Source organism: Ipomoea triloba, chromosome 5, assembly GCF_003576645.1.
Source record: "Ipomoea triloba cultivar NCNSP0323 chromosome 5, ASM357664v1".
In the NCBI taxonomy this organism is placed as follows: domain Eukaryota; kingdom Viridiplantae; phylum Streptophyta; class Magnoliopsida; order Solanales; family Convolvulaceae; genus Ipomoea; species Ipomoea triloba.
The window spans coordinates 18,817,754-18,832,324 of NC_044920.1; the positions used below are offsets into that span (position 1 = coordinate 18,817,754).

The window sequence follows — 14,571 nt, forward strand, 5'->3', positions numbered from 1 at the left end:
GAATCATTTCCATTTTTGGTCCTACTATTATTGAGACATTACCAATTTTAGTCCACTTCATTAATTTTTGTCACATTGTGGTCAGTCTTATTTAGTCCTTGCCACTTTTAATCCACTATTAAAATTTTCGTCAAATGACCATCCAAAACATGAGTATTTTGATCTTTTCATGCTTTGATCATCTCCTTTACCATTTACAATAATTTTTCTTACACATTTTCATCCAATGAAGAGGTCCGGCAAAAGCCATAGCTTTGTAATGTGACTCACTATGCTACTACTTCCGTATAACTTAGACCAAAATAATGTTATATATTTATAGTCCCACTATGCTACTACCGTATTAATCTCTGTTGTATATATGTATTCTTGTAGTTTGTAAGTACTATATCTCTCAGTGCACAATACAATCACAATTCTCACAAGTTCACCATGCCATTAACAAAATTTGTATTCTAATAAAAGACAATGTTTGTGTTCTTCGGCTATCGCCGCCCCTTTTCCTTCCCTTCCGACATTATTCCTCTTCCCCAACTTCGGATCTGTCAAGAAGTACATCACCATTGAATAAGGAAAAGAAGGTTTTGGGTTTTGCAAAAGGTGAAGTAGGAAGGAGTGGTTTTTCTTGATTCAAAGAAGTGTTGTTTTTTTATTAGTAAGTTTTGTTGCTATTATATCTTTCGTTTATTTATCGAATTTGTTGCTTCTCGCATCTTTAGCAAGTTTATTCCCTCTCGTTTTTTTGCCGAGTTCTTGTTATAAGCGTACGTAGAACGATAATTGGTCATGGCGTATGTGAACCACAAAAGAATGAAGATTGATACTCGGGTGGTGTCAACGACTTTTGAACTAGAGTATGCCTTCGTTATGTTTGACCAAATTACTATTGACAGTAAAGAAGCTTGGAGTGCTCCTGTCAACTTCAGCTTCACATTTGTGAAACAATCTGCAATTCAAGTTTTCGNCTTTCAGCGATTGTAGCAGTGATAGATCTGGAGAGTTCCCGACGGCTTCTTCCCAGAGCCGGCGGCTACTCGTGGCTTGCGCGACGGAAAACTCCGACGAATTGATCCAACAACTGGTGTATGATCTTCAGTCGACATCAATCGGCGAACAGAAGCTAGCCGCAATGAAATCCGGCTCCTCGCGAAGAAGAAGCCTGAGAATCGAATCAAAATTGCCCGACCGGCGCGATCAAGCCGCTCATATCTTTGATTTTCTCCACCGATCCTCAGCTTTAGAAATTAAGGCATAATGTTAGGCATTGTGTTTCGCTAATTTGGGGAAGAATTCATCTATCAATGGTTTCAATGACAAACAATATACATTGTCTTTTTTACCCTTTTGTTTAACGCCACATTCACACCAAAACTAACGGAGACCTTTTTGGCCTAAAATTAAATAGTCTAGGGACCACATTGGGTGCAATTAAAAGTCAATGCACTAAATTAAGAAAAGGCCATACTCGGAGGACCATTTTAGACATTTTCTCTACATTTTAATATGCAGAATGATGCTTTTTATCATGTATACTGATGAACTTTAAGTGAATAAGTGCATTTGGTTATAGTGTGGAATGGTGTGTTTCATTAATTTTCGGGTGCATTTTAGTGCGTAGAATGGTGTGTTTTGTAACATAAATATATATATATATTGCGCGTTGATTTGATGACTTGATCTAATCTAATGCCTGAAAATAGGCCGCATGGCCATACCTAAAATGACCAGACCGCACATGAACAACCATATATATATATATAAACACATACACACAACGTATGTATTATACTCTTTTAAAATATACTCATTGTATGATTAAAAAATGAATCATTTCCATTTTTGGTCCTACTATTATTGAGACATTACCAATTTTAGTCCACTTCATTAATTTTTGTCACATTGTGGTCAGTCTTATTTAGTCCTTGCCACTTTTAATCCACTATTAAAATTTTCGTCAAATGACCATCCAAAACATGAGTATTTTGATCTTTTCATGCTTTGATCATCTCCTTTACCATTTACAATAATTTTTCTTACACATTTTCATCCAATGAAGAGGTCCGGCAAAAGCCATAGCTTTGTAATGTGACTCACTATGCTACTACTTCCGTATAACTTAGACCAAAATAATGTTATATATTTATAGTCCCACTATGCTACTACCGTATTAATCTCTGTTGTATATATGTATTCTTGTAGTTTGTAAGTACTATATCTCTCAGTGCACAATACAATCACAATTCTCACAAGTTCACCATGCCATTAACAAAATTTGTATTCTAATAAAAGACAATGTTTGTGTTCTTCGGCTATCGCCGCCCCTTTTCCTTCCCTTCCGACATTATTCCTCTTCCCCAACTTCGGATCTGTCAAGAAGTACATCACCATTGAATAAGGAAAAGAAGGTTTTGGGTTTTGCAAAAGGTGAAGTAGGAAGGAGTGGTTTTTCTTGATTCAAAGAAGTGTTGTTTTTTTATTAGTAAGTTTTGTTGCTATTATATCTTTCGTTTATTTATCGAATTTGTTGCTTCTCGCATCTTTAGCAAGTTTATTCCCTCTCGTTTTTTTGCCGAGTTCTTGTTATAAGCGTACGTAGAACGATAATTGGTCATGGCGTATGTGAACCACAAAAGAATGAAGATTGATACTCGGGTGGTGTCAACGACTTTTGAACTAGAGTATGCCTTCGTTATGTTTGACCAAATTACTATTGACAGTAAAGAAGCTTGGAGTGCTCCTGTCGACTTCAGCTTCAAATTTGTGAAACAGTCTGCGATTCAAGTTTTCGATAACATTGNCACAAACTCATCCTGTAATTTTTTGAAGACAATATTGATTCTTAAAAATCTGTGTCACATTAACAGCAACACTTTGCTCATACTAGTGCATCTGAAATTATTTGCTACCTAGGAAATTTAGACTTCTCTTTGGAATATATTTTCTCAAACATCTCATGCTTGTAAAGACATCACAGACTGCATCAAACTCACAATGAAATGAAACATGTCAAGCCTTGAACAAATACAGTACAGTGCAGTAGAAAACTTATAAGATGCAAACTTAGCAGGGCATATTATATTTCTTTGCATAGATGGGGTAAATAACGGCATCAATAGCCAAATTACCTTTTCAAACAAAGGATAATACTCCTTTGCAGATTCCAAGCACAATTCTTCAAATTTCAATATCACTTCAATCTGCAAGGATCCAAGATAATAACAAAAATACCAAACTGAAATGACATAAAAAACTTTTGGATTCTTAATTTCAACCAAGAAACTAAATTCACCCAAAAGCTTGGATTGATAGACCAAACTAACAAAATAAGTACATAACACTGCAGAATAGCTACCCCAATTAAAACCTCCAGCATCATAGCTTTCAAAACACATTTTTATGACCTCTGAAGTAACTATCCAGAAAAAATAAGAAGAAAAAAAACTATGAACTCTAAATGTACCTAGTTTTAAGTGGCACACAATAGCCTGTAGTTTAAAATGGAAGTTACCCAACATCAAAGTAGAAAATGAAAGGAATGGTAACAAATCAACAAAAAAAGATGGAAGCATATATGTAAGATATACACCAACCTCCTCATCAATGCTTGGCAAATAATACTTCAGAAGTTTTGCCCATTTTGTAAATACAGTTGCTACATTTTTTACCAGTTCAACTGTAAGAAAAATAAACAATGTCATCAAATGCGAACATGCCAGATAAGTGCGTCACTGACACAACACTTTTCTAGAGGTAGATGAGCATGTAGATTACTGTGCGCTGTCTATTATATTTTAAAGAACATATTTCACGAACAGATGCAGTTTCAACAAAAAGGATATACAAACATTACAAGAGCAGGAATATTGAAGTGATCTGACATTAGTAAGGACTGTAATCATTGCACAATAAACACATTACGATTGTTTTCTAGTGAGAATTTTGATATGGTTGTTCAAGGGTTATAACAGTAAGTTAAATGCAGTTGTTAATCAGAGAGTTAATAAAGTTCACTTCTATTGCTCACATACACAAAACACAAGGCGTGAATCAATGAGAAGTCATTCTATAAGAAAGAGCAAGGAAAAAGAGCAGAACTGGCACATTTCCCAATACATTGATCATCCAATAAAAACAAAAATAAAGTGTATAAAGAAGTCATAGAAGTCACACATTGTAAATTTGTGAAAGTAGCTTGGATGCACAAACGCACATTTCCATGAATCCTCCAAATCTCAATTTGTTTGTTGGAGCAGAAACCAGGAGACAGACAAATAGTTTAGGGATTTAGGTCCATTATTCAGTAAAAGTTTATTCACTATCCCAAATTTACAAATTTTGGGTTCTTTTTCAACTCCACTTACTGAAAATTCACTTAGGAACTGTATCCTAATTCCTAAATGATAATCACAATGCACAAAATCCTAAAAAGAGACAATTAACAAACAGAAAATTTATAGGGGAACATAGAAAAAGAATTACGAGGTGAACTGTGTGGAGTATCCAATGCATATTTCATAATTGAATAGAACAATGCACCAGCACAATCTTCTGATGCCTTATTGTATGACAACCTGATGAATAAAAGAGAAAACAAAGAAATTAGAGTATAAGACATACTTATTCAATAAAGGGTATGATATAATGTCAAAGGTTTTGGTCAAAAAGGAATCAATTACCCACAATCTAAAAGTATAGCTTATCTACAACTCAATTTAGCTAAGCCTTTCTAAAATTAAAGGCACTCAACTCAGTTAAAGCCTTAATACGCCAAAATTTCAATCATGTTATTATTGATAGTTTATTCTAGATACATGTACAATATATATATATATACACACACACACACACAGGTAAATAGGGGTTCTGCATGTTCTCATAGGGCTACACTTAAATGTTTAACAAATGAAAACATAATATAACAGCAACCAATATAAAGCATAGGTCAAAATTTCACAGTTACTCAGAATATTTCAATTTCTAAGAAACAAAGGAATAAATATTGTTTGGTATCTAAGTATCTAACATATATTAAGAGTGATCTACGTTTTGGTTCAAAGCACATCCAAAATGTCATCCTCAAAAAAATCAAGAAATGACTGAACAAATTTAAGTCATGTATCTTTATGGTGTTCAATGTGTGCCATGGTGGACATAGTGGTGAGTAGTTAACACCATATTTCATTGGCTAAATTATGCCATAATCTAAGAAGTTAACTCTTTATCTCTTTATCTAAACTGAGAAGTCTGAGATATCTTATGATGCCTATCAAGGAAAGCAGTAATAACTGGAGATAGTGTTGATGGAAGGAAATGTCAATTAAATATGAACATTTCTAACAGAAGTAATATTTTCACGAACTTTATGATACTGAACAGTATTACAGAACACATTGTCAATAGTTTGGTTTGGAGGCCCAATCTAAATCTGATTCTGTTCTGGACAATCTAAATCTGCTTGTGTTCTGTACAGTACCTCTAAGGTGCCTTGATTAACGTATTCTCATTATTATTTTTTAAATCAAGCATAAATAAGGAGATAAATTAAACTCAGTGCATTAAAAAATTGATATACCAAACTATAGATAATAAATTAGTACCGTAATGCATTGACTTCTAAGATTACATGGTCATGCTTTACATTTTCTTCTACAGCCCTTCGGAAAGTTGCTTCAACCTGCATAAAGAAATAAAACATTTAATATTATTTCAGAAACACACATCTTTTCAGTATCTTGCAAATACCTACCTCTTTCTCAAAGAATACAGACTCGTCCCTAATATCTTCAGCATCATCAATGGAATCATTAGTCACAGAGTCAAGTTCCAATTCTCCGGAATGTGGAAGAATATTCCCATCTGGATTTGGGACATCCAGTTCATCAGTAAGGGTTTGTGTAATCCCAACAAGCTTATCTGCAGGAATTGGTGCAACTGAATGTTTCCATTCATCATCGAGCCCATACTCACTAACTGACCATATGTACCCAACTCCTCCATTGCCAACCTAAGGAACTTGAATAACTGGTAAGTAAATAAACAACCAACAGATACAAAATCATTTTCATCATAAGTAGCAATACATCCAACTGGGTGGAAAAGCTAATATATAAAAACCAGAGAAAGCAGAAGCATATTGATTATATTAGTAATATTGAGATTCATACATTTCATACTGATACACATGCCTCTATAGGAACATCATGAACCGCATAATGAGCCAAACCTAGGGCTACAATAGGGTTATGCTAAGGTTTTCACCTTTTTTGGTTTTCCTATATTTCAAAATATTTTTTGGGGGGAAAAACGCAGAGAAAAGAATGCTGCCTCCATGCAACCTTATACATCCTGAGTGGGTGCAAAGCTTCTTTTTTTTTTTTAAATAAAAATTTTGTAATTTGATGTGCTTAACTATCAATCATCATAACTACGTCTCTACTTTGAAGATGCTATTAAGATTCCATTAGTATCAAAATCAACTGCTATAGCTCGGAATACACAGTATGAAGTATACCATAAATCTTTAATTTTATTTATTTATTTGGAGAGTGGTGGGGGAGGGGGCAAGAACATTCACAGGTATATTAGTATACTAAACTCGTAACCATGTATTCAACCAGGAAAGAAGAAAAGGGAGTTTTACTCCACCTGAAATGCAGCACACTGTTGCAAGTTCAATGGCTCAGTCCGTGTATCCTCATTCATCTTGTCCGATGTACTAGAAATTGCTACATATGAACAACTTAACTAAGATTTATTTATGTACAAAAGAACAAGCAGATGCATAACTATGCCTCCACAAGACATGGGAGTGTCCAAAAATCACATGAAATAGAAGATCACGATGGGAAATACAAATACCCAAGTTGGGAAGAGATTGGCAAACATAGATGTGAATTTATGTGGCCTAGTTTTGGTACCATACTTTTGTTTTGGAGGTTACTATAATATCCACTCCCTACCCTAGAAAATAAGCTGTTGCTGAACTAAGATCAAGCAAGAACTAGATTAGAACTTTAAAAAGATCTTTCAAGATCTAAAATACAATAAAACCAGATTTACATAGCTAGAGCACACAAACAAGAGGAAAATCAGTCCTCTTTCAGAAGATGCTAAATTCATTCCTTTAATGGTGAAACCATACTTTTAAAAAAAATCATATTCATTTTCTGTAGAAAAGACTTGCAATAGGATCATCTTACACTAGCTATGCCACTCAGTTTAAGAAGCTAAAATACTGCAGTTTATATGACTATGCAAGAAAAAATTTCTAAGGCACTGAGAAAAGTTAAGCAGAACTACTGTGATACCACTGCTGTTGTCAGCATACTCCAGCTCCTCGTCACTATCTTGCTTTATGGGTTGCGGAAGTAAAGACACTTTTGAGTATGCAGGAACAAGAAAATGCTGCCCAACCACAACCTGGATATGATGCCAGGAATGATATGATTCAAAAGGAATGAAGACCAAAATCTCACACTATGAAAGAGATCAACAAATTCATGGCATGAGAAACAAGCAAAGATAGGCACACCACAATGGGCATGTTCTTAAATTCTAGTTACATCAAAAATCATATAACTGTGAGCACAAATGTTAAAATGGAACACTTTATGACATTCAAATCTAGCATTTTTTTTTTATTTTATATACCTGAGGGGATTGGAAGATGGCTATTGAACCAATCAACCAAAGCCTAATGTCTAGGAGATGCTTAGCCTACTAGTACTATCCAGCTAAAACCCAAACCAACGTACCCAAAATCAAGCATGATTATTTTAGTGTGTTTGTTTAGTTTATCCATTCACAAGGGTATGAGACACAACTAATGCGCATAGAATGTATGAAAAACCATCTCTCTAAGTACCTTGAATGACAAAACAACACCAGGATCCAAAACTCCTGCTGACTTCATTATCACTCCATCACATACAATTGCATGCTTTAATTTGCATCCATCTTCAATAGTGACATTGTTCCATATATAGCAACCATCTATTTTAACATGTGATCCAATTATGCAACCTTCCCCAATAACTGAATTTGAAATCTCCGTGTTGTAGCCAATACTAGTGTTATTCCCAATCACAGTAAAAGAGCCAATCTTTGCTGAACGAGACTGTTTCACTTCTGGAAATATTTACATATCGTGGTCAGCAAGATGCCAAATAAAATGGTAAAAACAAATGTTATTTCTACAGTTATGTTCTCATAATGTATGTGCATACATGCATACACACATTTCTGCTTGCCAACTATAATTATGTAAGCCAAACAATTTTTTAACATAATACATTAATGCTCATACAGAAGCAAAAGCATACATTAAGATGTTCCTTACCAGATGCTCGATACACACCCCTCCTTTCAAGTTTAGTTGCAGAATTTCCAAAAAATTGGACATCAGGAACCAAGGGATATGTCCATCTCTGAATGATGTCCTTGCTAACAGTGTCATAACTTTTGAAATTATCAATTCTAGCCGCATAACTTGAGTGAATTTCATGGGTGAAAATTTTATAACCCATAATCTGAGAGCAGGAAAAAAAACATTAGAGATACATTAGAGGGAAAGGAACAATGTCAAAAAGGGACAGAGGGATGGGCTCATTTTAAGTGCATAGTAGAAAGTTCCAACATTAAGCCAGAGCAAGTCCTATCATTCAATATCCAAGGTACCATCGATGTTATATCTTTGGTACATGTACCATACAAACTTGTCAATTTTTAAGTTTCTTACTAAAAAGCCTCAGTCTCCAAGAGTTTCTACTTTTCTTAAGTGTAAGCATGCAATTAATGGGGGAAAAACCATTTGTTTATATTCATTTCCAAAGATTTGTAATCATTTTTTAATGGCTGCAGATAGAGTTTTATGAGAAATCACAGAAAACATTATAGTTATGTTCTACTCAAATGCACCTAAACCAGAGACAAGATAACAGACAAAAAGAAATAAATACCTGATCAACAGACATTCTCTCCATATAAATAGGTGTTCACATGAATAAATAGATTCAAGAGTTTCACCAGTAAAAACATAAAAGAAGGATAATTCCTCTTCAAACTATTTCCTTTTTCAGTTTTCACTTGAGGGAGGATGTACTCAAATTAATACTCTAAGATATATATCATGCATAACTCTTACATACATCATCAAGAAGCAACCCTTTAACAAAATGACGGCGTAGATGCTGATAGTCAAAATTATCGGTGAAAAGACTCAAAACTTCCGGAGAGCATATATCAACATAACAATCCTGCGAAGAAAGAAACACCATGGCAATGAGTACAAAGAATGAGATTTTTTTTCTTTAACTTTGTTGAGCTTCTCAGACAAAGAAAGTTGATGATTTAAAGGTTTTGCAAAAATAAAATGTGTTAAACCAGTGTAGTAAATATGAAGTTTATTGTTCCCAATTATTTTACAAGGGCAAAGACTAAGTTTAACACCAATTAAGTACAAGAAACTAAAATCAGATCCATTTAGGAAGCTATGCTGACCAGAAAAGTAAAAAGATGCTGGAGGTAAAACGAAGTTAAACAATTTGGTGGCATTTGGTTGGGGATTTTTAGGATTCAGATTGAAACCCATTGCTGGTGCTTGTTTTTTTTTTTTTTTAGTATCAGGAAGATAATGGAAGAAGGAATTAAAAACTCTATTCCCCATATTATGTAACAAATCAGAATCAATTCCAGCTTCTGCCTTCTCTCCGATTCCCTTCTCTTCTCCCCCATTCTCCAACCAAGCACAGCTAATCATACCACAGAAGCCATTATACATACACATACATATGTAACATATGGACACACACATGGCATGAGTGGTGGAGCAATAGTGAGGACGGTGCCCCGGCATTGCGAGCTAGCAATTGACAGCCAAGCATTACAACAAGCTTGTCAGGGGTTGAACAGTGTCTCTATGTTAGAAATGCAATAGTGATTGTGTTGGAGATGGAGGAGACACAATTGAGCAAAAACGAAAAAATAAAAAATTATAATTGATTCCACTCCCAAATTTAAATTTAAAAAAAAATTGCTAAAATTCATTCCAGTTCATCATTTTTTTTAATTCAAATTCTTTTATTTGAACCAAATACCCCATTAGAATATTTGAGAAATTGATAATACTATAAGGCATCAGCTAGGCTAGGTTCATTTGCAACCAATTAATATAATTTCACAATGATACAAATATAATGATTGGTTAACATCATTTAAGTAAAAGTAATCAGGACAGGTTAATTTAGGAAGGTAAGTCAACCAGATCAAGAGTTTGTTAGTGACTCTAAAGTCTAAACTTATATGTATAAAATTCAAATAATACTCTAATAATTTCCACCAAGGGGAATGATAAAATGCACATACCATCACCAAAAATATCAATAGCACTAACTAAGCAATGTAAAGTTTCATTTGTCGCTAGAGGATAGAACATGGATAACATATTACACAGCTAATTTACTACCAAAGTTTCCATCTTCTTTTCCCTTTTCAAAGAGAGGTACCACCCACCAGTATGGAAAAGGTTAGACATCAGGACAACAAGCATCAGTCACATGACTAGAACTAGTTAAGAACAATTTACATATAGATAACATATTTAAAGGGCAAAGCAGATAATTGAAGGCCAAAAGCAACCTGTTTGTCATTGTGAAGGGAAATAGAAGGATTATCTGCAAGCAGTCCCTTCTCAAGAGACAGATATCCTTTTGTATCATTTGCCTTGTCCTCATAGTAAAGAAGCTGTTTCGTTTCAGGTTCAATTGCAATAAAAAGCTCCTCAGTTCCCAGACGAGATTGGTGAGTTATTGGTGATGGCTTTGACTGCTTAATGACCATGGTCATCACAGCATTGCTATCCTTTCTTCGCCTTTCCTTGTGTTCCTTCAATGCTTCTGTAAGCGACATGTTGCTAACTGTATCTCCACTAACTAGGACAAAATCTCCGTGTATCTTCAAAAGCACAGGAAAGAAAAAAGAACTTTATATTTAGAAATCACTGGAACAAGAATATAACAGAAGAGAAATTATCTTGGAAATTCATCTAGACATTATAAGTACTGTGTTTACTGTACTTTAAATGAACTTATCAGGTTAAAAAAAAAAAGTACTGTCAAAGAAATAGCAACTCTTCAGTAAGTCAACAATATATTTGTGCTTTTTAACTAATAATTTTTCTCTAGAGAGTAGATAGAGAAAGCACAGATAATAAAGAATGGTTAAAGCACCACCTTTAAGCAATTAAGCAGCATATTAAACTGCAGTATAGTAGCCAGGTTGAGGGAAAAAGGAAAGAAACAAGATGTAAATAGCAAATACCCTTAAATGAAAGAAAGTGGTATAACAATTCATTTGAAAGAGAGAAGACAAATAGAACCTAAGAACTGGGGTTCAGCTGACAATTCAACAGAAGAACTCTTCACTCCAAAAATGCAAAGCATTACTCTAAAAATCAAGTGTGATGGTGCAAATCATATCAACAGAAAAGTTTGTTTTACATGAAGCAATAGAAAATACACTGATACTGAGCAGGACTTGGAATGAAGAAAGGGAAAAAATTCATAAATTTTCTTCCCTCTCACTAAGGAAAAATGTATTAGGTATCAACAGTAGCTTTCTTCCCTCTCAGAATTTCATCTACATCTCAAAGGCCTATATTCACTAACATGCACAATATATTTACCAGGTTAGCTCAGGGGTTCCATTCTGCAACTCAAAGTTCTATTTTCAGTAAATGCAGAGTCAGGGAATTTTAAACAGTCTCCTGCTTCTTCTATTACAGCAAATTCCTAGGAGTACAAACTATAAAGTGCTATAATCGGATCAATACTATTATCTCACTTTCATAACACAGCTTAATTTATTAGCTTCACAATACTCTGTTAGAACAAAAATCATACATTTCCTTCTAAACAAAAGCAAGCATGATCAAAGCAAGAACACAATTCAGTAAAATACAATGAAAGGCATTATTAAGAGCTTAGTACACAAATAGTAGAAAATAGTTAGGCTCCTAAAACTTTCTGCAAAGAAAAACAAACAGATGATCCGGAGCAGAGGAAATTTTAAAATGAAAACTGAAAAAGTCTATCACATACCACATTTCGCTCATATATCAAACGCAAAGCATCCCCAGCACTGATAGCATTATGTGATTCTATAGTGGTGACAACAAAGTTTGGCTGCTCGAACCACTTGGAGTTGTCCAGATAATCTATCACTTGTTTAGAGTGAGCACAGCAGAAAACGAAAACCTCTTCAACCCCAGCAAATTCCAGCCAGGCCAAGGTATAATCAATCATAGGGACATTAACCAACGGTAATAGCACCTTCAATCAAAATCCAATCGCAAAGATTAAAAAAGCACAAGAATTATAAAAAAGTCTAATAATACTTCAACATTTAAAGGAAAAAAAAAAAGTGATATTATATGAGGGAGAGGGTTTTACTTTGGGTCGTTCGAGAGTGATGGGACGGAACTTAGTGGTGAAGCTATCGGCCAACACGATGGCCTGTAAGGGAATACGGGCGAGCTCCTCCTCCACGTCATCGGCTCCGCCTCTACCTCCGCCCTTCTTTGCCACCATTTTACCACCGAAGGAGTCAGAGGGTGAGAGAGAGAGAGAAACCTTCTTGTTCTTCGTAAACCCTTACTCCAGTTTAAGTAAACACGCAGTCACAATTTTTAACTCAGTGTTGGGACAGTAGAATTGTAATTTCATTCCTACCGAATCCATATCCTTATTATATATCTACACTTACAGCCAATAATGTTATACCCTTAATTTCTACATTTATAATAAGAGTGAATAATGTTATACCCTTAATTAAAATTAAAGTTTGGTGTAATAGTCTGCTATAACATATATATTGTAGTGTTCTTCTTATTGTGCAACCTTCAATTAAATTCCTAATATATCTTAATCTTTTATAATTTTACCAAAGTTTTCTGTTAAATATAACAAAAGTTTAACATTAAATTCTTTAGGCAATTTGTTTCTTGCAGTTTTCAAACAAATTGGCAATATTCTATAATAGAATTCCATATATATTCATAACTTAAAATTAGAATATCATTTATAATTTTACCAAATTCTTTCCGTTAACATTAACAGGGTGTTTGGTTGGAGGGAATTACAATTCCTTTTCCACTTAGTTCTCACATAATTCCGAATGCAACTAAATTCATTCGTTGGTTGGAAGGAATTGCAATTCCATGAAATTGCAATTCTCTCATTTTCATGGAATTAGAATCTCATCTTCACTTCTAAATTATATATGTATTATTCTTCGACTTCTCTTTGTGTATATTCATTTAAATCTTTATATGCAACAACTATTCAAAATTTGCATTCTTTATATGCATTGTTTAATTATATACACCAACTTTCATGTATGTTCCTTTGAATTCTTTATATCCAGAACTCTTCAAAATTTGCATTCTTTATATGCAACAACTCTAACAATTTGTGAATTAATTTGTGAATTAATTTGTCAATTAGAAAATAATAATAACAACAACAATGATGGGCATTTTGGACTTTTACTACTTATTACTCCCTCTCAATTCCCATGTATACCAAACATTGGAATTGGAATTCCCAATAATTTTATTCCTGCAAACGAAACACTGGAATTTAAACTTCACTTTATTCTCGCATTATTCTTTTCCCATGGAATTGCACCTAATTCCTTCCCTCCAACCAAACGCCCCGTAAGTTCTTTAGACAATTTGTTTCTTTATTGCAGTTTTCAAACAAATTGGCAATATTCTATAATAGAATTCCGTATAGATTCCTAACTTAAAATTAGAATATTGAAGTCTTAATAGGATTTTATAATATAATTTTGTATAGATTCCTAACTAAATCATTATTCTACCCAAAATAACAGTATATAAACCTCTCCCCTTCTCACTTGTATTCACCCAAAACTAAACCTAACATATTCTGCAACACACCATCTACTTGACATTGTATATGTATGATTGTCAAAATATTTTCATGCTAATTTTATTATTTTTATTTGTACTCATAATGATTAATCGGCGCCTAGTTTTTTTTTTAATATAAATAAAAAAATTTTAAAAAAAATATTTTAAGTGTTAATAATTGTAAAGTGTTTAATATTGTAAATCTTTACACTTTAATAGTTAAATAGTTAATACTTATTAAGTTATTAGTTATTATTTATTAATTATTTGTGCATTACGTATTAGTTTAATTTAGTTATTACTTATTATTTTATTAAGTTATTACTTATTAGACTATTAGAGTATTAGTTAATAATACATTATAACATTAATAGTTTAAATGTTTAAGATTTAAAATTAAAATTAAAAAAAAAAAACGGCCGAGGCGCCGCCTAGTCAGTCGGCAGCCTAAGTGGCCCAGGCGGGCTAGGCGCCCGGCCGCGGAGGAGGCCAATTTCGGCCTTCCTCGACGCAACTGGGTGCCGCCTAGCAATCGGCGCCTAGGCACGATTTTTGCAACACTGCGCAAAACACACCAGACGTTACGTCACCACTCTACCCACTGCTACAAAACGAAGATCAATAGATGAAACATCACTCTC

The 14,571-nt window shown here is 33.9% G+C and overlaps 1 protein-coding gene across 1 annotated transcript; it reads right to left on the minus strand.

The window, feature by feature from the left end:
- Positions 1–2,918: 2,918 nt before the first annotated feature.
- On the minus strand, positions 2,919–12,644 carry LOC116020726 (translation initiation factor eIF-2B subunit epsilon-like). The gene is made up of 13 exons (XM_031261221.1): positions 12,447–12,644; positions 12,096–12,326; positions 10,636–10,950; positions 9,147–9,254; positions 8,339–8,528; positions 7,865–8,127; positions 7,308–7,419; positions 6,646–6,725; positions 5,747–6,004; positions 5,598–5,674; positions 4,480–4,571; positions 3,591–3,673; positions 2,919–3,197 (listed from the first exon to the last, which is right to left on the minus strand). The coding sequence occupies exons 1-13, from the start codon at positions 12,582–12,584 to the stop codon at positions 2,952–2,954; spliced, it is 2,193 nt and encodes a 730-aa protein (XP_031117081.1). The 5' UTR covers positions 12,585–12,644; the 3' UTR covers positions 2,919–2,951.
- Positions 12,645–14,571: the final 1,927 nt, after the last annotated feature.